Source organism: Pristiophorus japonicus, chromosome 23, assembly GCF_044704955.1.
Source record: "Pristiophorus japonicus isolate sPriJap1 chromosome 23, sPriJap1.hap1, whole genome shotgun sequence".
Classification (NCBI taxonomy): domain Eukaryota; kingdom Metazoa; phylum Chordata; class Chondrichthyes; family Pristiophoridae; genus Pristiophorus; species Pristiophorus japonicus.
This window is the reverse complement of record NC_091999.1, coordinates 17,102,586-17,126,372: the sequence shown is the minus strand read 5'-3', so window position 1 is coordinate 17,126,372 and position 23,787 is coordinate 17,102,586. Positions and strand designations below refer to the sequence as shown.

At 45.9% G+C, this 23,787-nt stretch overlaps 1 protein-coding gene and 1 pseudogene across 1 annotated transcript in view; one reads left to right on the top strand and one right to left on the bottom strand.

Annotated features, from left to right (window-relative positions):
* Window positions 1–10,061: 10,061 nt before the first annotated feature.
* Window positions 10,062–23,787, top strand: part of LOC139235407 (zinc finger protein 850-like) — a gene marked incomplete at its 5' end in the record, with an annotated part of 112,392 nt that continues 98,666 nt past the window's right edge. Inside the window, one exon of the mRNA XM_070866536.1 lies at window positions 10,062–10,807. Within this exon, the coding sequence (XP_070722637.1) occupies window positions 10,062–10,807 (746 nt within the window). The remainder of the gene's footprint in view (window positions 10,808–23,787) is intronic.
* Window positions 19,431–23,787, bottom strand: part of LOC139235311 (zinc finger protein 229-like) — a 29,681-nt pseudogene continuing 25,324 nt past the window's right edge.

Genomic DNA, 23,787 nt, shown 5'->3' with positions numbered 1-23,787 from the left:
AAAGGTCAGCAGAGGAAATGTTACAAGGACATCCTCAAAGCTTCCCTGATAAAGTGCAACATCCCCACCGAAACCTGGGAATCCTGGCCAAAGACTGCTCTAAGTGGGAGAAGTGCATCCGGAGGGCGCTGTGCACCTCGAGTCTCATCGCCGACAGCATGCAGAAATCAAGTGCAGGCAGCAGAAAGAACGTGCGGCAAACCTGTCCCACCCATCCTTTCCTGCAATGACGCACTGTCCCACCTGTGACAGAGACTGTGGTTCTCGTATTGGACTGTTCAGCCACAGAAGAACTCGTTTTACGAGTGGAAGCAAGTCTTCCTCAATTCCGAGGGACTGCCGATGATGAGCAGTCCAATATGAGAATTACAGTCTCTGTCACAGGTGGGACAAGCAGTCATTGAAGGTAAGGGAGGGTGGGACTGGTTTGCCACATGCTCCTTCCGCTGTCTGCGCTTGATTTCTGCATGCTCTCGGCGATGAGACTCGAGGTGACACTCGAGGTGTGGGTGTACGTAGCGGTTCGATGGCAATAGTTTTCTGTTGGGTAGGGTGGGGGTGGGAAGGGGGGGAGCAGAGAAATCACAGTCCCGCAGCAAACACTTATCCTACTAGCTCTAAATGGCAGTACAATTCGAGCTGATACGGAGAACATGTTTTGTTGAGAACGAAGGGAAATGAGAGATCGGCTTTTTTTTTTTAAAAGAAAAAGACCGGCACGGTGGGTTGGAAGTGTGAAGAGAGTGAGGAAGAAGTCTCCCAAGGGTGGGGGGAGAAAAGTAAGGTGGGGTTTTTGGGGCAGGGGGATTTATACTCACTTCACGATCGGTCATCTAGGTGGCTGATTATAGTCCATAGGCCTAATGTTTCACCCTTAATGGGGCTTCACCAGAGGCCAGGAAAAGCAAAGGTGTGTGTGTGGGGGGGGGGGGGGGGCCGGGGGGGGGGGTGGCTCAAGGGTCAGAGGGTATCAGTGAAAAACTTACAGGGAGAGTTTATGGAGGGTTTAGAGCTCCCTATCTTCCACCAGGTCAGTCAAAACAAGAAGGGCTAGGAGATGGGAAAGAAACGATTTAAACCTCCTCCTTCTCAGTGATGAGGTGATAATTGTGTGATTTGTCTGGTGTTATGGTTCTTGTTTATACTCCTGGTGTGTTGTCTCTGTGTGCTCATTGGTCCTCCCTGTTTGTTAGGTACAAATGTGGAGCTCCCCCCTCTTTTTGTTAGTGTTTGTGGGTAGTGTGTGATGCCTCCCCTGGTTCAATGTCCGTGGTTTGGGGTTGGGATTTTTTTGTGGGGGTCGAATGTTTTGGTTTACTGACAGTTTGTTTGTTTCTTTTAACTCTTTTATCCCACTTTCCCCTTCCTTCTGGTAAATTTTTGTTGTTTTCATTTTAATAAATTAAAAAAAAAATTAAATTTGTGGATTTTTTTTTGGTTTTGTTGTAGCTTGGGGGTTAGTTTTGTTATGTTTTTGTTATTACCATTTTCATTCAATCCAGTGCTTTGTTTTATTGCCGGTTTGGTTCCCTGCACCGTCTGTTGTCCCCGATTGTTTTGCATCCTTCTGGTTCCTGGTCTGCTCGGGGGAGGGCAGCTTAGGCCTCTTTTTACACACATTTCTATTTTGTTCCTGTTTCCTTGAGGAGGAGGGAAGGGCTAGGGGTTGATTTTGGGTCATTTAGAGTTAGGTCTTGGGGTTAGGGTCTGCATTAATATGTTTTAGGTTAGGGTTCAGTTTTGGGGGTCTAGGGTCTGGGGTTAGGATTGGGTTTGGGAGCTGTGGTGGGGGCTGTGCAGTTTTCTGTTAGGGTTCAGTTTCCAGGGTTTAGGATCCAGAGTTAGGGTTGGGGCTTTGGCTGTTATGTTTCATGTTCGGGTTAGATTTTAGGTGGGTTAGGATCCTGGATTAGGGTTTGGTTTTGGGGCTGGGGTCTGTGTTTACAAATTTTGGGTTTAGGTTTATGAGGGTTAGGGTCTGGAGTTCGGATTAGTTATTTTCATTGTTTTAAATTATTTTAATTAAGAGTATGATTCTTTCTATTCTGGTTTCTTCTTTTTGGTAAAGTGCATTCTCTGTTAAGGTTTGCGACTAATTTTAGGGTTTCTTGTTAAAGTCTGGGAACTAGGATTGGGTTTCGGGTTTATGGCTGAGGCCCAGGTGTTAGGCTATTCTGTCACAGGGCCGCCCGTCACTGCGCACAATTTGCACACAGCAAGCACCCGCACACAGCAACGTGGTTGAGGGATAAATATTGGCCAGGACACCATGGATAACTCCCCTGCTCTTGATGGAATTAATGTCATGAGATCTTTTACAGCCACCAGAGAGAGCAGATGGAGCCTCGGTTTAACCTCTCATCAACAGTGCAGCACTCCCTCAGCACTGCACTGCACTGTCAGCCTACAGCTTTTGTGCTCAAGTCCCTGGAGTTGGATTTGAACCCACAACCTTCTGACTCCGAGGTGAGAGTGCTACCCACTGAGTCACAGCTGACCCCACTGCTAAGGGAAATAGGTCCTTGCTCTCCACTCTATCTCGGCCCGTCATCATTTTATACATCTCAATAAGGTCTCTCCTCTAAATCTTCTTCCAATTACATTAAATCTATGCCCCCCAGTTATTGACCGCTCGGCTAAGGGAAATAGGTCCTTCCTATCCACACTATCCAGGCCGCTCATCATTTTATACATCTCAATGCGGTCTCAACTCAGCGTCCTCTTTTCCTTAGAAAACAACCTCAGCCTATTCAAACTTTCCTCAGAGCTAAAATTCTCCAGTCCAGGCAACACTCTCGTGGTTAATGCTGGGTAGTTGCCCCGCCATTGTAAGGCCATAGTAGTGAATAGAACAGGACTTACTGTGATTGCACTGGGCACTGAACCATGTTCATTCTGGCAGTTATTCTTTGTTTCTGATTATCTCAATACCCCCTGTACCTGAGCTGGAGACTAATATCCTGTATACATATTGAATAAATCAGCTTTGTTTCAAACACAGTGTCAAATGTTTGAATTCTCCATGATCAGAGGAGATTAATTGATGTTGTTACCCCACTGCTGGCAAAGAACGGGGAAACACTCATCAAGGACACCGAGGCAGTCAGGGCCCGCTGGAAGGAGCACTTCGAAGATCTACTCAATTGAGACTCTGTCTTTGAGTCAAGTGTTCTCGACTCCATCCTGCAGCAGCTACCCTAATAAAACGCCAACACTGCACAATGTAGAAAAAGCCATAAGACAGCTTCAGAACAACAAGACTACGGGAGCAGAAGGAATCCTGGCTGAGGCACTGAAGTATGGCGGAGAGGTACTACTGATGCGAATACAGGACCTCATCTCTCTCATCTGGAGGGAGGAGAGCAAGCTGGGAGATCTCAGAGATGCAATGATCGTGACCATCTTCAGCAAAGGAGACACGTCCGACTGGTAACTACAGAGATATCTCCCTGCTATTAGCCATTGGTAAAGTCGTCGCTCGAGTCCTTTTCAAACTGTCTTCACCCTGTGGTTAAGGAGCTCCGCCCAGAGTCACAGTGCGGATTTCGTCCTGTATGGGGCATAACAGACATGATTTTTGCAGCGGGCCAGCTGCAGGAAAAATGCAGGGCACAGCACCAGGTATTATACATGGCCTTCCTCGACCTTTGACACTATTAACCGCGAGGGTCTATGGATCGTCATCCTTCATTTTGGATGCCCCCAAAAGTTCGTCACCATCTTCCGCCTGCTCCATGACGACATGCAGACCATGATCCTTACCAACGGATCCAGCACAGACCCAATCCAAGTTCGGACCCGGGTCAAACAGGGCTGCGTCATCAACCCAACCCTCTTCTCAATCTTCCTCGCTGCCATGCTCTACCTCACAGTCAACAAGCTCCCCGCTGGAGTAGAACTGAACTACAGAACCAGTGTGAACCTGTTCAACCTTCGCCATTTCCAGGCCAGGTCCAAGTTCACCCCAACCTCTGTCGTCGAGCTACAGTACGCGGATGACGCCTGCGTCTGCGCGCATACAGAGGCTGAACTCCATGACATAATCGACGTATTTACTGAGGCGTACGAAAGCATCGGCCTTACACTAAACATCCGTCAGACAAAAGGTCTCCCACCAGCCTTTTCCCGCTACACAGCACTGCCCCCCAGTTATCAAGATCCACGGCGCGGCCCTGGACAATGTGGACCATTTCCCAAAGCTCGGGAGACTCTTATCAACAAGAGCAGACATTGGCGACGAGATTCAACACCGCCTCCAGTGCGCCAGTACAGCCTTCGGCTGCCTGAGGAAAAGTGTTCGAAGACCAGGCCCTCAAAACTGCCACCAAGCTCATGGTCGACAGGGTTGTAGTAATATCTGCCCTTCTGTATGGCTCAGAGACGTGGACCATGTACAGTCGACACCTCAAGTCACTGGAGAAATACCATCAATGATGCCTCCGCAAGATCTAACAAATCCCCTGGGAGGACAGACGCACCAACATCAGCGTCCTCGACCAGGCTAACATACCCAGCATTGAAGCACTACCCATACTCGACCAGCTCCGCTGGGCGGGCCACATCATTTGCATGCCAGACATGAGACTCCCAAAGCGCTCTACTTGGAACTCCTTCACGGCAAACGAGCCAAAGGTGGGCAGAGGAAACGGTACAGGGACACGCTCAAAGCCTCCCTGAAAAAGTGCAACATCCCCACTGACAGCTGGGAGTCCCTGGGCAAAGACCACCCTCAGTGAAGGAAGTGCATCCGGGAGGGCGCTGAGCACCTCGCGTCTCATCGCCGAGAGCATGCAGAAATCAAGTGCAGGCAGCAGAAAGAGCAGAGGGCAAACCTGTCCCACCCACCCTTTCCCGCAACGACTATCTGTCCTACCTGTGACAGGGACTGTGGTTCTCGTATTGGACTGTTCAACCACCTAAGGACTCATTATAAGAGTGGAAGCAAGTTTTCCTCGATTCCAAGGGACTGCCTTTGATGATGACTGACTGTTCCATTTTAGAGTTTTTTCTTACTCTAACTGATATCACTTCTCACCAAGTTCGCCTTGTAACATATAAAACCCTAAACTTGCTCCGTTTGAGTACATGACTTGTGGTTGTAGTAGACTTAACTGCAGTGTCTCACTCTAAACTCAGCTGAAATCCTTTGAACCTCCCCTTTATTGAACTGTCTTGCATAAGATTTGAAAATCTGTTGTTGCTGTATTAGTTAACCCGTTTTTGGAACTGATTTAATTTAAAAACTCATGCGCACATTTTGCATGTGATAGCCTGTGAAATATTCAGATATTTGTAATTGTCATTGTCACAAACTCCGTTCCCGAGCCACCGACTCCATCCCTCTCTCCAACTTCTGTCTGAGACTGAACCAGACTATTCGCAACCTTGGTGTCATATTTGACTCTGAAATGAGTTTTTGACCAAGATCTGCAGCATAACTAAGACTGCCTATTTCCACCTCTAACATCGTTCGTCTCCGCTCTTGCCTCAGCTCATCCACTGCTGAAGCCCACATCCATGCCTTTGTTACCTCTGGACTTGACTATTCCAATGCACTTCTCCCACATTCTACCCTACATAAACTAGTGTTGATCCAAAACTCGGCGGACTATGTCCTAACTCGCACCAAGTCTCGCTCACCCATCACCCCTGTGCTCGCTGACCTACATTTGCTTCTGGTTAAGCAACGCCATGAATTCACAATTCTCATCTTTATTTTCAAATCCCTCCATGACCTCGCCCCTCCCGAGCTCTGTAATTTCCTCCAGCCCCATAACAGCCCACCCCCGCCCCCAAGATATCCGTGCTCATCTAATTCTGTCTGCCTGAGCATCACTGATTATAATTGTTCAACCACTGATGGCTGTGCCTTCTGTTGCCTGAACCACAAGTTCTGGAACTCCTAGCCTAAATCTTTCTGTCTAACCCGTGCTGTATCTTCCCTCGGAGTGTTTGATGGGACAGTGTAGAGTGAGCTTTACTCTGTATCTAACCCGTACTGTGCCGGTTGTGGGAATGTTAAAAACATAAGAACATAAGAAATAGGAGCAGGAGTAGGCCATTTGGCCCCTCGAGCCTGCTCCGCCATTCAATAAGTTCATGGCTGAACTCATCATAGATTCAGCCCCACTTCCCTGCACGTTCCCCATAACCCTTTACTTCCTTATCGCTCAAAAATCTGTCTATCTCCACCTTAAGTATATTCAATGACCCAGCCTCCAGAGCTCCCTGGGGCAGAGAATTCCACAGATTTATGAACCCCTGAGAGAAAACATTTCTCCTCATCTCAGTTTTAAATGGCGGTCCCTGAGGTAAGACAGAAAGGAGATGAGGAAAAGTGGAGGGCAGAGAAACCCAAGGCAAAGAACAAAAAGGACCATTGTACAGCAAAATTCTAAAAGGACAGAGGGTGTTAAAAAAACAAGCCTAAAGGCTTTGTGTCTTAATGCAAGGAGTATCCGCAATAAGATGGACGAATTAACTGTGCAAATAGATGTTAACAAATATGATGTGATTGGGATTACGGAGACGTTGCTCCAGGATGATCAGGGCTGGGAACTCAACATCCAGGGGTATTCAACATTCAGGAAGGATAGAATAAAAGGAAAAGGAGGTGGGGTAGCATTGCTGGTTAAGGAGGAGATTAAGGCAATAGTTAGGAAGGACATTAGCTTGGATGATGTGGAATCTATATGGGTAGAGCTACAGAACACCAAAGGGCAAAAAACGTTAGTGGGAGTTGTGTACAGACCTCCAAACAGTAGTAGTGATGTTCGGGAGGGCATCCAACAGGAAATTAGGGGTGCATGCAATAAAGGTGCAGCAGATATAATGGGTGACTTTAATATGCACATAGATTGGGCTAACCAAACTGGAAGCAATACGGTGGAGGAGGATTTCCTGGAGTGCATAAGGGATGGTTTTTTAGACCAATATGTCGAGGAACCAACTAGGGGGGAGGCCATCTTAGACTGGGTGTTATGTAATGAGAGAGGATTAATTAGCAATCTCGTTGTGCGAGGCCCCTTGGGGAAGAATGACCATAATATGGTGGAATTCTGCATTAGGATGGAGAATGAAACAGTTAATTCTGAGATCATGGTCCAGAACTTAAAGAAGGGTAACTTTGAAGGTATGAGGCGTGAATTGGCTGGGATGGATTGGCGAATGATACTGAAGGGGTTGACTGTGGATGGGCAATGGCAGACATTTAGAGACCGCATGGATGAAGTACAACAATTGTACATTCCTGTCTGGCATAAAAATAAAAAAGAGAAGTTGGCTCAACCGTGGCTATCTAGGGAAATCAGGGATAGTATTAAAGCCAAGGAAGTGGCATACAAATTGGCCAGAAATAGCAGCGAACCTGGGGACTGGGAGAAATTTAGAACTCAGCAGAGGAGGACAAAGGTTTTGATTAGGGCAGGGAAAATGGAGTATGAGAAGAAGCTTGCAGGGAACATTCAGACGGATTGCAAAACTTTCTTTAGATATGTAAATAGAAAAAGGTTAGTAAAGACAAATATAGGTCCCCTGCAGTCAGAATCAGGGGAAGTCATAACGGGGAACAAAGAAATGGCGGACCAATTGAACAAGTACTTTGGTTCGGTATTCACGAAGGAGGACACAAACAACCTTCCGGTTATAAAAGGGGTCGGGCGGTCTAGTAAGGAGGAGGAACTGAGGGAAATCCTTATTAGCCGGGAAATTGTGTTGGGGAAATTGATGGGATTGAAGGCCGATAAATCCCCAGGGCCTGATGGACTGCATCCCAGAGTACTTAAGGAGGTGGCCTTCGAAATAGTGGATGCATTGACAGTCATTTTCCAACATTCCATTGACTCTGGATCAGTTCCTACAGAGTGGAGGGTAGCCAAAGTAAGCTCACTTTTTAAAAAAGGAGGGAGAGAGAAAACAGGGAATTATAGACCGGTCAGCCTGACATCGGTAGTGGGTAAAATGATGGAATCAATTATTAAGGATGTCATAGCAGTGCATTTGGAAAGAGGTGACATGATAGGTCCAAGTCAGCATAGATTTGTGAAAGGGAAATCATGCTTGACAAATCTTCTGGAATTTTTTGAGGATGTTTCCAGTAGAGTGGATAAGGGAGAACCTGTTGATGTGGTATATTTGGACTTTCAGAAGGCGTTCGACAAGGTCTCACACAAGAGATTGATGTGCAAAGTTAGAGCACATGGGATTGGGGGTAGTGTACTGACATGAATTGAGAACTGGTTGTCAGACAGGAAGCAAAGAGTAGGAGTAAATGGGTACTTTTCAGAATGGCAGGCAGTGACTAGTGGGGTACCGCAAGGTTCTGTGCTGGAGCCCCAGCTGTTTACACTGTACATTAATGATTTAGATGAGGGGATTAAATGTAGTATCTCCAAATTTGCGGATGACACTAAGTTGGGTGGCAGTGTGAGCTGCGAGGAGGATGCTGTGAGGCTGCAGAGCGACTTGGATAGGTTAGGTGAGTGGGCAAATGCATGGCAGATGAAGTATAATGTGGATAAATGTGAGGTTATCCACTTCGGTGGTAAAAACAGAGAGACAGACTATTATCTGAATGGTGACAGATTAGGAAAAGGGGAGGTGCAAAGAGACCTGGGTGTCATGGTACATCAGTCATTGAAGGTTGGCATGCAGGTGCAGCAGGCGGTTCAGAAAGCAAATGGCATGTTGGCCTTCATAGCAAGGGGATTTGAGTACAGGGGCAGGGAAGTGTTGCTACAGTTGTACAGGGCATTGGTGAGGCCACACCTGGAGTATTGTGTACAGTTTTGGTCTCCTAACTTGAGGAAGGACATTCTTGCTATTGAGCGAGTGCAGCGAAGGTTCACCAGACTGATTCCCGGGATGGCGGGACTGACCTATCAAGAAAGACTGGATCAACTGGGCTTGTATTCAATGGAGTTCAGAAGAATGAGAGGGGACCTCATAGAAACATTTAAAATTCTGACGGGGTTGGACAGGTTAGATGCAGGAAGAATGTTCCCAATGTTGGGGAAGTCCAGAACCAGGGGTCACAGTCTAAGGATAAGGGGTAAGCCATTTAGAACCGAGATGCGGAGGAACTTCTTCACCCAAAGAGAGGTGAACCTGTGGAATTCTCTACCACAGTAAGTTGTTGAGGCCAATTCACTAACAGGCTAGAAGGGCCGAATGGCCTACTCCTGCACCTATTTTCTGTGTTTCTATGTTTCTATGTTTCTCTGCAGCCACTTTTAAGACCCCAGGATGCAGGCCATCATGTCCAGGGGACGTCCACCTTTAGTCCCAGTAGTTTGTCTAGTACTTTTTCTCCAGTGATAGTGATTGTTTTAAGTTCCTCGCTCCCTGTGACCCCTTGATTATCTATTATTATTGGGATGTTTTTAGTGTCTTCCACCGTGAAGACCACACAAAATATTTGTTTAAAGTCTCTGCCATTTCCCTGTTTAATCCTCTCAGGGACCAACGTTTATTTTAGCTATCTCTTCCTTTTTATATATCTGTAGAAGCTCTGACTGTATTTATATTTCTTGCCAGTTTACTCTCAGTCTATCTTCTCCCTCTTTATTATTTTTTTAAGACAATACTTAAAACCACACAGCAGAAGGAAAGAATGTTCCAGAGAAACTAGAATTGTCTCTTCTGAATTTCAATCCTGTACTTACAGTGATGACTTTTGTAAACTACTTTTGCAGGGTGTTAGAAGGGGAGGATTTGAAGAAGGGAAACTCAAATTAAACGTCACGTCGTGATCAGATAGAGTCACTCGATGCACCAGAACTTGAATATCATCGGCCTTTGAATGTGGAAGGAGAAATGTTTGTTTATTCTGTCTGTGGGGACAGATGACAAACATCAGTGTGACTGAAAAATCAGAGACACACACACGCGAGTGAGAGTGTTTCAGTGCACTGATTGTGGAAAGAGCTTTAACCAGTTACACAGCCTGAAAAACCCTCGAACCATTCACAGCGGGGGAAAACTGTAAACGTGTTGTGTGTGGAGGAGGCTTCAACTGATCATCCAACCTGGAGAGACGGAAGCACACCCGAACCACGGAGAAACCGTGGAAATGTGGGGACTGTGGGAAGGGATTCAGCTACGCATCTGCGCTGGAAATTCATCAACACATTCACACTGGGGAGAGGCCGTTCACCTGCCCCGTGTGTGGGAAGCGATTCACTCAGTCATCCAGCCTGGTGAAACACCAGCTTGTTCACACTGGGGAGAGGCCGTTCACCTGCTCTGAATGTGGGAAAGGATTCACTCAGTCATCCGACCTGGTGGCACACCAGCGAGTTTACACTGGGGAGAGGCCGTTCACCTGCCCCGTGTGTGGGAAGCGATTCATTCAGTCATCCTACCTACTGAAACACCAGCGAGTTCACACCGGGGAGAAGCCATTCACCTGCTCAGAGTGTGGGAAGCAATTCACTCAGTCATCCAGCCTGGTGAAACACCAGCTTGTTCACACTGGAGAGAGGCCGTTCACCTGCTCTGAATGTGGGAAAGGATTCACGCAGTCATCCGACCTGCTGGCACACCAGCGAGTTCACACTGGGGAGAGGCCGTTCACCTGCTCGGAGTTTGGGAAAGGATTCATTGTGTCATCCCGCCTGCTGATACACCAGCGAGTTCACACTGGGGCGATGCCGTTCACCTGCTCTGAGTGTGGGAAAGGATTCACTGTGTCATCCAGCCTGCTGAGGCACAAGCGAGTTCACACTGGGGAGAGGCCATTCTCCTGCTCTGAGTGTGGGAAGGGATTCACTCGGTCATCCCACCTGCTGAGACACCAGCAAGTTCACAAGTGACTGCAGTGGTTGGATTCTGCTATCATTGTTGCTGTTAATCACATCCTGACTGAATCGTGTCCATTCCGACAGTTGAAGTTTGTTTCTGATGATAATAACCCTATAACTGGGCTGGAATATAATATTTTGATGTTTCAATAACAGAGTGTGTCGGTATTTAATGTTCCAAGATAAGAGGAGACTAATTGATGTCCTGTTACAGCCTGCACCATTTTGGGGTCTTTTCTCCTTTCTAACTCTGGATTATTTCAGTTCTCATACCTTTGGTTACTCTCGTGGACTAGTTCAAGTTCCCTATATCTTCCAGAGTGCCTCTCCTAGCCTTGGTATTGTGGGAAGGTGTCGGTAACACACCCGGGATAACTAAACACTAAACCCAGTCTGTGAATCACTTTCAGATACTGGACTTAGCGTGTGCCCCACAGCATCTCTCTCACCTTCGATGTGTGAATGGAGCATTACGCCTGCAAACCTGGGTTCAATTTAAATTTGAATCCCTTCAGGAAATGGATTTAAGAAAATACAGGTCACGTCAAATAATTGGCAACGGTTTAGAGTCAACAAGATGAACAAGTAAATACATCCCGGCCCAATATTCCAGCTCTACATTCACAGGAGAAAGTCTGTTATCAAACTCCTCGAGTAGACAGAATATAGAACAATGCTAACTCTAAGAATATCGAGCATCTGTTGTAAATATCTTTCAAATTCCGACTGATGCAATCTGGTGTTTTCCTTTCAGTTGAAGTTAAAGGAAGATGTGAGGGGTGTTGGTATAGGGAACTCGGTTAATTCAGCTTCTGAAAGGTGTTCATGTTTAGTTCATTCCATATCGGGGAAAATGTGGTTGTTATCATGAGAGAAAGATTTCACTGAGCAACAGTTGGTGTTTGCAACCAACTGGCCATGGATATTTTCATCATCGAATGTTTAGATTAGAAATATTATGTTAGAATAAGAAAAGTTCAGAGACTAGTGGTTTGTGCTTGCCACAGGAAGACCAGTGTTTTACGTGCTTCTAACATTGTTGATGTATGTTGAAGAAAATGCAGACTTGTGTCTCTGGACCATACCATAGCCAAAGACTACCATATCAGGCAATGCCAGTTCCAGTTGGATGAGAGGTTGATGGCATAGCAAAAGATCCAGCAGTTAAAACAAAATTATCTCCAGTTATCTGCAGACACCGAATGTCGCAGCATGCTGACAAAGTTGGACTTAAGAATTTAAAGTATTGTGTTAAATTATTGTAATCGATTGTTTTAGAATTGAATTGTTATCGAATGGAAAAGTGGTGAAGTTATGCTAAACTTGTATCGAACCTTGGTTAGACTTTGTGTGTGCAATTCTCGTCACCATATTATAAAAAGGGTATGGAGGCACTGGAGAGGGTGCAGAGAAGATTTACAAGGATGATACCAGAAAGGCGAGCGGATACCTATCGGGAAAGGATGGACAGGCCAGGTCTCTTTTCTCCTGAAAAAAGAAGGCTGAGGGGTGACATAATGTCTCTAAAATGATGAAAGGTTGTGATTGAGTAGATACAGTGTTTCCACTTGTGGGGACCAGCAAAATTAGAGGCCATCAACATAAGATAGTCACCAAGAAATCAAATAGAGAATTCAGAAGAAACCTCGACCCAGAGAGTGGTGAGAATGTGGAACTCGCTGCCACAAGGAGTGGTTGAAGAGAATAGTATCGATGCATTTAAGGGGAGGCTAGAGAAATATATGAGGGAGAAGGGAATCGAGGTTTATGTGGATATAGTTAGATGAGGAAAGAAGGGAGGAGGCTCGAGTGGAGCATAAACGCTGGCATGGACTGGTTGGGCCGAATGGCCTGTTCCTGTGCCGTATATCCGATGTTATCCTATTGTCCAAGTCACACTGCTCGAAGGGGAAGATAAATGACTTGCATCCAAACGCAATTGTTACTTTTGTCTTCTTCGTAAAATGACAAAGTCTGGGCATAATTTGTTTGTGAAATTAAAACTGATTTTATATATATATATATATATATATATATATATATTGCAAAGCGTCGCTGGTCAAATAGCATGGGAAGGAAAATTTAGCTGAAAATTGAGATAATTATGTTTTATTTTTGAACAAGTCCCGTCCCTATGGTTCTGTCCAAACTATGTATTCAGAAATAAGTTTTTGGGGGCGACTGTTATGCTAAAGGTAACTAACATCCTTCGTCTTGGAGACTGAATTGCTCTCTGGCATATTTTGGAGAATAAAAGGTCCAAGAAGAGGTTCGGTTAAATTAAATTAAACAAAGAAACTGGGTCAAAACTTGGAGCAAGTGGGAATGTTTGATCGATGTTTAAAGACAGTATGATAATATTGTATCAGACAGTAAAGTTCCTCCGTGCTCATGAATGAAAAGGTGAACACTGTATAAAATGTAATGAGATGAATTGAGTGAGGATATAAGAGGATAACAGGAAAGTTACACCTCCAAATAGAAATATTTCTTCACTCATTGTTCCTGGGCGAATTGTCATAAATCACCTGGGTACAATCTGGTGTTAATGTAAATTCTTGTTAAAGTCAGGGAAGTGTAGGAAATTGCTAATATTTCTCTCTCAGATGTTTGTGTCATTGCCTACACTGAACAATAAGAAAACTGAATTTGATCGCCTGGCCACTACCCGAGACATCGGGACCGTGCAGAGGGAGATGAGCAAAGATCTTCAGACACCCCACGATCTTTTGATAAGATCACCTCAAATGGCTTGGATCAGATGTCACATGTGGCATGATATTGGGATACCACTGCGTGTGTGTGTGAACGAGTCTCAGGCATGCTCAGTTATGGACAACAGCACAACATGAAATGGCTAATGTGGCTCAGGAGAGTGAGAGAACTTTTTAAACCATCGAGGCCGTGACACATTCTCCATAGAGAAAGCGACTTTGAAATAATCAGGATAGAGTTAAACACACTGCTCCCTGTCAGAGGCATTAGAATTTACAGTGGCGAGAATGCTGATCAAATTAGGATTTCCTTACAGCTAGAATGGTCATCAGTTTCAAGGCCTCCACTAAGTACTGAACAAAGAAAGCTTGTAGAGAGGCTAAAAACAAAAAAAGTCAGCCTGTCTCTGTCTGGACAAGGTGGCCATGGCTGTGTACAGATCAGCTACAAGCTGAAGGTGGGCGATAACGAGGCCAGACCTCTCAGGCTCCATAACAAAACATGGATCCAAGTGAGAGGCGATCTCCAGGAGGAAACAGAGGACCTCAAAAGGGTTAGTTTTGGAATCCTTGATAAACTGAGAAAAGACCCTCAAAAGCATAATTTTGGTGGTAATAGAGAAAGAACCCTAAAGCCTGCTCCTTGGGAAGATTGGGAGACCAGGAAGACTCCCCTGAACCAGGTGGGTTGGGACACACCCTGACCCCAAACACTAAATTAATAGAGTTCACTTAATGAGTTAGTATCACATCAGGACAATAAGTAATTCAAGACCATTATAAAATACTTCAATACAAACTTAAAAGGTAATGATGGCAGGTTATTTTAAAGTAAGACATGTCGTATGTTGATCAGTAATGTTAACTATTGGTTTGCCAAGAACAAACGCTGATAGTGATCATCATATGTGGGACTTAAATAAAATGACATCCCACCTCACAAAAATAACTCTACCTGTCCGATCCAGTAAAAGAGCCCACATTTTAATGGACTAGAAGTAACTGAATCAGGAAATGTATTATATGACAATGTGTGTTTTTAAATTATTAATTGAAATCAAAAGTTTTAAACATGAGCTTGAATCTATCAACTAGATTATGTGAAGGGAGATATTCACAATTAATAGACAAAATGGGAAGAGAATTTGTAAAAGGATGTGTTAGGAAAGAATAGAAAACAAGAACCAAGGGATGAGGAAGATGGGTAACACAAGGAGAATCAGTTTAAATCGCAAGGAAAGTGAGAGCTGACTGGGTAGCTCAGAATAGGAGCCACAGTAAGGTTAACAGGAGTAAACAAAATAGATATAGAAAGCGAATGGGAACACGATGTGGCTCACTGGTGGTATTGTATGTAGCCTCTGTGACATTTATGATGAATGTGGTACAGAAGGGACTGGACAAGAGAGAGTAAGCAAATCCCTTTGTTTATTCATGAAGGACAACTGAGAAAATGGTTTAGGGGAATCAAGTCAGAGGCTTTGATGTGATGCAGCCAATAGGAATGGGGATTTTGGCCCCGAGGGAAGGAGAAAGAAGTGAAGATATTAGACCAGTGGGATTGATCTTGCCTTTGCTAAGGAAAAATGGAAATGAAACGAAACCTTGGACGGTGTATAGGGTAGAATCGTTTGCAAGGGTGGAAGACTGAGTTAGGTCCGATCCATAAACAGTATGAGGAATATCCAAGATATCTGATTATGAGGGGAGGAACTTGGATAGCACCAGATATACAGTGTTGTACTCTGAAAGGGACAACATGGGTTTGTAGATGTTCCAGCTTGTGGGTTCACCCTCGACAAATAAATCTCCAGAATGCCAGATTGAAATAAATAAATGGGGCGAAGGCCAAAATAATACCGTGTATAAAGGAAAAGGACAGTATTGTGTGACTACTACTGTCACGTATATGACTGTGGGTTCAACCCGATGCCCCATACTAGAACATCACTTTAGCTTGATTCCACCGAGGAACACATGCATCGGTGCTAAACATTGGTTCTGGTACATCATCACAACGCAACTTATCTGCAGACAAGACTGCCTCTGGAGGATGAAGCCAGTCGAGTCATTCCACACATAGGACACTATATGCTCCCTGTTTCTGGCTTTAAAGCTCATAATTCTGCGAATTAGGACATCCCAGAAACACACAGTGCAAATCATATAGAGGAATAGAGAGACAGAACAGGCAATCCCGAGACTTGCCAATCAGGAATGGTGGAAAGTCGGATCTAGTTAGATTGTTCCAGCTGGGATTGGTGATAGCACGGATAATAGCTTCAGGGATTCTGGTCATTGCATTATGCTGTAAGGAAGTCAATAAGGGACATTGAAAATATAAGGAAAGGGAAGGACGCTGAGAGGAAACCAGGATTAGTAAAGACAAAGAAAGATATAAAACACTTTGTCAACAGGTAATATAACCCATAAAAAAAACCTGTGGGACTGGTTGACATGTGGACCCTGGTTAATTCAGCTTCTGAAAAGGGTTTATGTTTCATTCATTCGATAGAGGAAAAAATGTAGTTCGTATTATTAGGGAGAGAGAGACAGATTTCACTGAGCAACAGCTGGTGTTTTGCGACCAACCAGGCTTCGATATTAATAATAAAATTGATTAGAAATATTGTTTGGATAAGAAAAGTCAAGAACTGGTGGATTATAATCACCATAGCCAGGCCGCAATGCTTCTAAATGTGTTGCTGATGTAAACTTGTGTCTCTGGATTATGCAGTAGCCAGAGACTACCATATTAGGCCATGCCGGCTCCAGTTTGATAAGAAAAAAGTCAATAAATGTAAGCTTTTTCCTTTGTTTGTTAGCGTGGAGATACCCGTGCCTGGTTACACGTGCTCCATCTGTGACTATACTCCACTTGTAAATTGTTTATAAACAGAAGACTGAATTCGTTGCTTCTCAAGTGAACAAACAGAAGTTTGTTTTAAATCAACACTTGGTTCTTTTTTTTAAGTTTGGAACTTCAAAACTTCCTTCGGAATTAAAAATTCGTTAAAACAGCAGAAATCATTCGTAAAGCTATCATTATTGACCTTGAATAAAACATAGCTTAGTTAATTTCAATAACTCCAATTTAATTCAGATTAATATTTTATGAACTAAACACAATACAGTGCAGAAAAAATCAAAAAAAATAGCACATGCTTACAGAACACAGTAAATTACATCATTGTTACCTTCAGGTGCTTTTAAGGAAAGATAAACTTGCTATAGAGGGAGTGCAATGAAGATTCACCAGATCGATTCCTGGGATGGGGGATTGTCCTATGAGAGATTGAGTAGACCAGGCCTATATTCTCCAGCGTTTAGAAGAATGAGAGGTGAGAGGCGACACCCACATCCCATGAACGAATGTTTAAAAAGAGATGAGGTATTTAAATTTGATCAAGGACACCAGCCAAATTAATAGAGACACTCCTGTCCTTCAGGACCTGTGTCCAGGGGAGAAGCTGATGGGTTTATCTGATCATCTTTGAGTTAAATGTTGTGTTCATCGAGCTGAGCAGCCCATGTCAGCATGAAACACTCTCCAGTCAGGCACAGCACGGGTCAGATACACAGTGAACCCATCGGTCGCTCCCTGACACAGATACTGAGGGACAGGGAGTGTCCGGGACACTGACATTTCTCACTCAATAAGGTATAAATTGATCCTGTACCTTTCCCCATTAATCCTGGGCTCCACACGGCTCGAATCCTGCTCCTGTTTCCGTTCCTGCAACAGCACTAAGCTCAACCCATCCCATAATGAGCAGGGCTCAGGGAGGGTGGTTGCTCGGCACTGCAGTGATGTCATAAAGTAGAGCCATTCAGCCCAGCTGGTCCTCTCCTTGTCCATTTCAAGGTGGAGAGCTGGGACATTCTGTCTCAACACACATCCTCCTGTTCATACTGAGAGTCCCCGGGGAAGGCCCAAGGCCCAGAGTGTGGAACACAACCAAGTGGGAAAGAGGAGGAGAGTAGGGGAGGTAAATCAAGGAGTGGGGACTGAGGGCCACCAAGCTTCAGTTTTAGAGCCTGTAGAATTCAGGAGGGATCAGCGAGTTCTGTAGTTTCAGGATCCAGGGAGAGAACAAGGAGCAGATGGGGAGACTGGTGTGGATTCCAGCACAGTGAGGGTGTTGGGGAGGGAGATTGTGTCGGGCCGTGTATTAGGGGTGTAGGAGGGACAAGAGAGGAAAGGTCAGAGGAGCAATTACTGCAGCAGTGTCCATCAATAGTGAGAATGAGAAGGTGGGGGTCAGAGTGGGCCCTGGACAGGCCGGTAAACTGTTTGTTTGCTTTGACCAGCTTTCCTTCTCACAAATAGCCTCCTGTCGCCCAGTGACACAAACAGCCCATTAAACACCACCAATGTCCTTTGGTCTGGTGAGGTCTCCCTTTGTGAAACATCGGCTGTTGTTAAAGCTTCTCATTCTGACTCGCTCACAGTGAGACAGTATCCACTGTCCCTTTTATTCCATGGGCTTCATCTTTGCTGGTATTGGTAACACGCCCGGGATCACTAAACACAAAACCCAGTCTGTTAATCACTTTCAGCTACAGGACTTAGCGTGTGCCCCACAGCATCTCTCTCACCTTCAATGTGTGAATAGGGCATCACGCCTGCAAAGCTGGTTAAGTTTATATCCAGGCAGCAAATCTATTTAAGAAAAGCCTGTAGGCCAATGAAACACTGTTCAGGTGCCAGTGTGCTGCTGGTTTGTCCGGAATTTTGCCTGTAATGGAAAATAACTGATCATTTCTCCCAGTGTAACCTTTGCTGTAATGAAATATGTATTGTAATAAGCCTCAGGGCCTTGCTCATGTCTGCTGCAATTGTGTAGCAAGGTGATGTGTGAAGAGATGGTGTTTGTATGGAGATGTGAAACAAGGAAACGGTATCTGTGTGTGGCAGTGACACAGCCTTGTGGTCACAGGCAGAACCATGCGCCGATATCCTTATGCTGATGGTTTGAGCAGGGTCAGTTCATGAATGCTCAAGCTAAGAGGTGCCAGGGATTGGGAGCAGCGGCAGTAAATAAAATCTAAATGTAAATTCCGATGTAGTTTATCTTCAATTATTCCTATTTTAATAGCTTTTGCTGAATGTGTCCCATGCCAAGTGCCAGGATATTGGATCAGGCCCACCCGAGAAAATGAGTTTGACACCTTGAGGTAGACAATGTCAACCAGATTCCCCCATCCACCAACCTAACAACTTCTTTACAAACTCAAGCTAGTTTGTAAGACGTGACATGGTTTTCCGGAATCCATGTTCAGTATCTCTAATGGCCCCTTCACTTTCCCCATGATGGAAAACAGCATCTCTCTGGATCCCTTCAAGCACCTTCCCAGTGATCAAGGTCACGTTGATGGGCCTTCAGTTTCCGAGCTCTGGCTTGTGCACAATTGAAAAATGGGAACTACATGTGCTACCTTCCAATCTCAGGGAACAACCCATGAATCTACTGATCTGTTGGCGATATGAGCAAGAGGCTGGCAGAGCTCCCATCCTATCTCTTTTAGCACCCTTGGGTGGATATCATCCGCACCTTACACTGTCAAGATTAACCCGCACGGGTTGCTGTCAGTGAAGAGAGATGAGAAAGAACAAAGTGCCATTTTCCCCTCTCAGTATGACCCTGAAGGACTGTGTCCATGCTGAAGTTCTTCACCCATATGATCCTCCCCCCAGATTGTCCTCTCTGAGCTCCAGCCAGGTGATGCTAAACACTCGGGTGGGAAAGAGAAAAGCCTGCAGCAATGTGTTGAAAGCAACATGAATTTATTTGTCTATATCCCGAATATTACAGGAGTTTTCATCAGCGGAAACAAACCCCAATTGTCAGAATGAACATGGTTCAGTCGGGTTGTGATTAACAGCAGCAATAACAGCATAATCCAACCCCTATAATCATTTGTGAACTCGCTGGTGCCTCAACAGGTGCGATGACTGAATGAATCCCTTCCCGCACTCATAGCAGTTGAACGGCCTCTCCCCGGTGTGAATTCTCTGGTGTGCCAGCAGGTTGGATGACTCATTGAATCCCTTCCCACACTCAGAACAGGTGAATGGCCTCTCCCCAGTGTGAATTCGCTCGTGCCTCAACTGGTGCGATGACTGAATGAATCCCTTCCCGCACTCATAGCAGGTGAACGGCCTCTCCCCAGTGTGAACTCGCTCGTGTGTTTCCAGCTGGGACGGGTAGTTGACACGTTTCCCACAGTCCCCACATTTACACAGTTTCTCCCCAGTGTGACTGCGCTTGTGTCTCTCCAGGTTGGATGATCGGCTGAAGCCTTGTCCACACGCAGAGCATGTGTACACTTTCTCCCCACAAAGAACAGTGCTTTTTGCATCCATAGCTGCTGGATGATATTCCATTCCCGATGAATCGAGTGACTTCGTCAGATGTTAATGTGATGTTTGAGCCTCCGGTCGATAATTCCTTCCCTTTTAATACCCTTTAAAGTGAATTTCATTCATGAAAAGGGTGGATGAGAGAGAACCCACAAAAATACAAAGGCACTTTGAGAAATTGAGCTTAATGAACTTGGTAATTTCTGGCACCAGCACTATAAATAGTAGCCATGAAAGCTGCCAGTTTGTGGTAAAACCTAACTGATTCATTAATGTCCTTCAGGAAAGGGAACCCACCTGCATTGAGAGCCCCACATGGAGAATTGTTGGTCCCACTGGGCGCAGAATTACTGGGGTTGAAACCCAGCAGCTTCTCCTCCATCTCCACTCCAGCTCAAACAGATGCAACAAACAGACCCACACAGGAGGCCAGGTATCCAAAGCGTCTTTCTAACGTTTGCAGCATAGTTGTGAGGCGATTTATTCTAAATTGCCCTAGATTTGTAGACTTGAGATTCTAGATTTTGCTTTGTACCGGAATCCAGGTCAGCGATTGGAGCATGGACAGAATCATCAGAACGGCTCAGGTACAGCAGGTGGTGCGGCAAGCAGCAGAGGAGTGGTGAGGTCCAGGTGGAGTAGCGCCGGGAGATCGGGGCTGAGAGATTGTGGCCCACAAGCAGCGAGAGTTCTGGACGGTGAGATTGGGACCCACGAGAGGCGAGAGTTCAGTGGGGGAAGAGATTGAGGCCCACGAAAGGCGAGAGTTCGGGGCGGAGAGATTGGGCCCCACAAGAGACAGGAGTTTGGGGTGAAGAGATTGGGGTCACAAGAGGCGCGAGTTCGGGGCCCGGGATAGGCAAGGGCCCAGGGACAGCATGGGCCAGACCACACTGCGATCTATGGGCAGTAGGAGTGTGTGCACCAGGTCTGCGCAGCAGAACTTGGTCTCCAGTCATCTTGGTTAACCCTTCCCACTGGACCAAGACCTCGCTCTGTTCAGCCCGTGTGGTGGCTGGTATGCAACGGACACACGCGTTAAAAAAATCCATGCACAGACATCTCCCACCCTTCAATATGTAGTTCGGGACCTGGAATATCAGGTCTCATATTGAAACATCTGTGAACTCATCACGTTTTGGTGTGGAAGTGGGTCATCCTCGATTCAAGGGACTGCCTAATATTTTACTGTACAGGAGACCAGGGAGTGACTTCCGCATCCAGCACCCACCCTGATACAGAGCGGCTGGGAATTGCTGGGCATGCTGTATTTCATGGTGTGGGGGAGCACTGCCCCTGGGATTTGCTGGTGTCGGGCCCGGAGGCTTTGACACGCAGGCTGAGAGCCGCAATCGGTGTTGCCCAACGCCTGAGAGCCACTCTCGGTGTTGCCCGGGGCCTGAGAGCCACACTCGGTGTTGCCCGGGGCCTGAGAGCTGCACTCAATAATGCATGCGACCTGGTGCATGAGGCGTGGGAGCCACAATCGGTGCTGCCCGGGACTGAGAGTCACACTTGGTGTTGCCTGGTGCCTGAGAGCCACACTTGGTGATGCTGATGCCATGCTCGCTCCAATCAGTCCACGGGAGCCTCTCCGCACAGGGGCATACTCTCCAGGGATCAGGCCTACCCACGTTGCCCCCTGCTGATGGAGATAGGGCGTATTCGGAGCACTCTGGGTAAGATCATCCACCATTGTCACCGAGAGTACGGCACAGGACGCCATGCAGCCCATCCTGTCTGTGCCGGCTCTTTGGTGGAGCTGTTCAATGAGTCTCACTCCTCTGCTCTTTACCCATTGCTAGATATATTTTTCCCAGCAAGTATTTATCCAATTCCCTTTTAAAAGTTACAATTCAATCCACCACCCTTTAAGACCATGCAATCTGGATTAGAACAATTTGCTGAGTAACAAATGATCCCACATCTCACCTCTCGTTATTTTGCCAATCGTCGGAAGTCTGCCTCCTCTGGTTACCTTCCCTAATGCCACTAGAAACACTTTCTCCACATTTACTCTACCTAAATCGTTCATAAATTTGTACCTCTCCATCAAATCTCCTTTTATCCTTTCCTGCTCTCTGGAGAAAACTTCAGCAGGCTCTCCACATCATGGAACTCCCATTTCCCTGGCACCATTCCTTCTGCACCTTCTCTAAAAGCGTGCCATCATTATGAAAGTTTGGAGCCCAAACTTGAACACAATTCTCCAGCTGAGGCCTAACCAGTGTTTTATAAAGGTTTAGCAAATTAAACATCAAATGCTGATATTTCTCTGATGGGGTTTAAAGGGCGAGGTCCATCTAGTCAGTTGGATGTATCAATGAGACTGTGAACCTAAAGAAGTGCATTTAGAGTGCAGAGCCAGGGACATGCTGTGCAACTGGGCGCAAACACTCCTGCACAGCCCACACATCACTTGTTTCCCATTTGGCATGAAAGTAATGTGTTAATTGCAACAATTCATTTGATTTGATTTCAAATAGTTTAGGATAGAAATTGAATCATGTTTCTATGATTTTTCCCCAACTCAGATTCAAGGCCTCAATTTTTCTCTTCATCTGTGTGCAGTCACAGGATTCCAAACCTGAGACTGTACATTGGGATTCCAATTCTGGGACTGCACATGAGGATTCGAACCCTGGGAGAGTACTGGGGCATTCTGACACTGGGAGAGTACATGGGGATTCTAACCCTGGGACCATACATGGGGGTTCTAACCCAGGCACTGTAAATGGGGATTCTAACCCTGGGACTGGAAATGGGGATTTTATCCCTGGGCGAGTATGTGGGCATTCTAACCCTAGGAGAGTACATGGGGAATCTAACCCTGGGACTGTACATGGGGATTCTAACACTGGGAATGTACATGGCGTCCAGGCATTCGGGCCCCCTTCAGAGATGACTGAGCCTCTACTTCCCCGCAGTGCTCCAGGTGTGGTCTAGCCAGGGCTTTGTGCAGCTGCAGTGGGATGGCAGCACCCATAGAACAGTATGAAGGCAGGTAGCTTACTACTGACTTTCATTTTAAACTTTTAATCAACTTGGGAAAACTTTTAAAACTTCAAGAGAAACTTTTAAACAACTTGGGGAAACTTTTAAAACCTCTGGAAAAAATGTTAAATAACTTGGGAAACCTTTTTTAAAACTCCGGGAGAAACTTTTAAAACTTCTGAAGAAACTTTTAAACAATGTGGAGGAACCTTTAAGAATTTTATTTTAAAAATGTTTTATTAAGCAATTGAATACTGTACCCCAATCTAAATAGAAAATAGTTTGGTGTGCTTTATTAGCATCATTTTCAGCCATTTGAAACCAGGTTACTCACGACGACGCCCAGCAAGCAGGTGTGCCTCCGACCCGGCGACCGCGACATCACCCAGCCCCTCCTGTGGCGGGCCTACATCCCTCCAGCGGCGGGTTTTCATCCCTCCAGCAGCGGGCCTACATCCCTCTCCTCATCGACGGCTGGACCTCCCCTTCCCCACTGGTGGCCTGGCTATGATTCATTCACCCTCCTACTCCTTGCTGACCTCCCACTTGGAACTCCAACAGACAACTGACTTCCTAATGCCTGCCCCCAACCAAGCCTCGGACCACTTACCAACAAGGGTGCTACTCAGCACCGAGCTTGCAGCCAACATTTTGCCTTTGGCAATTAGGCTCATACAGAAGTGCCTGGTCTCCAGTCGTCTTGGATCCCTTGCCACTGTACCAAGACCTTGCTCAGCTATGCCACCCCACGATAAAAGAACTCACACACAGGCATCTTCCACTCCGTTAACATGAAGTTCGGGACCTGAAACGACAGGACTCCCATTGGACAGGCCTGAATGCCGCACCACCATAGTTGCCCGGGAACTTAGAAGCTTTGACATCGACATCGCCACCCTAAGCGAGATCCGGCAGG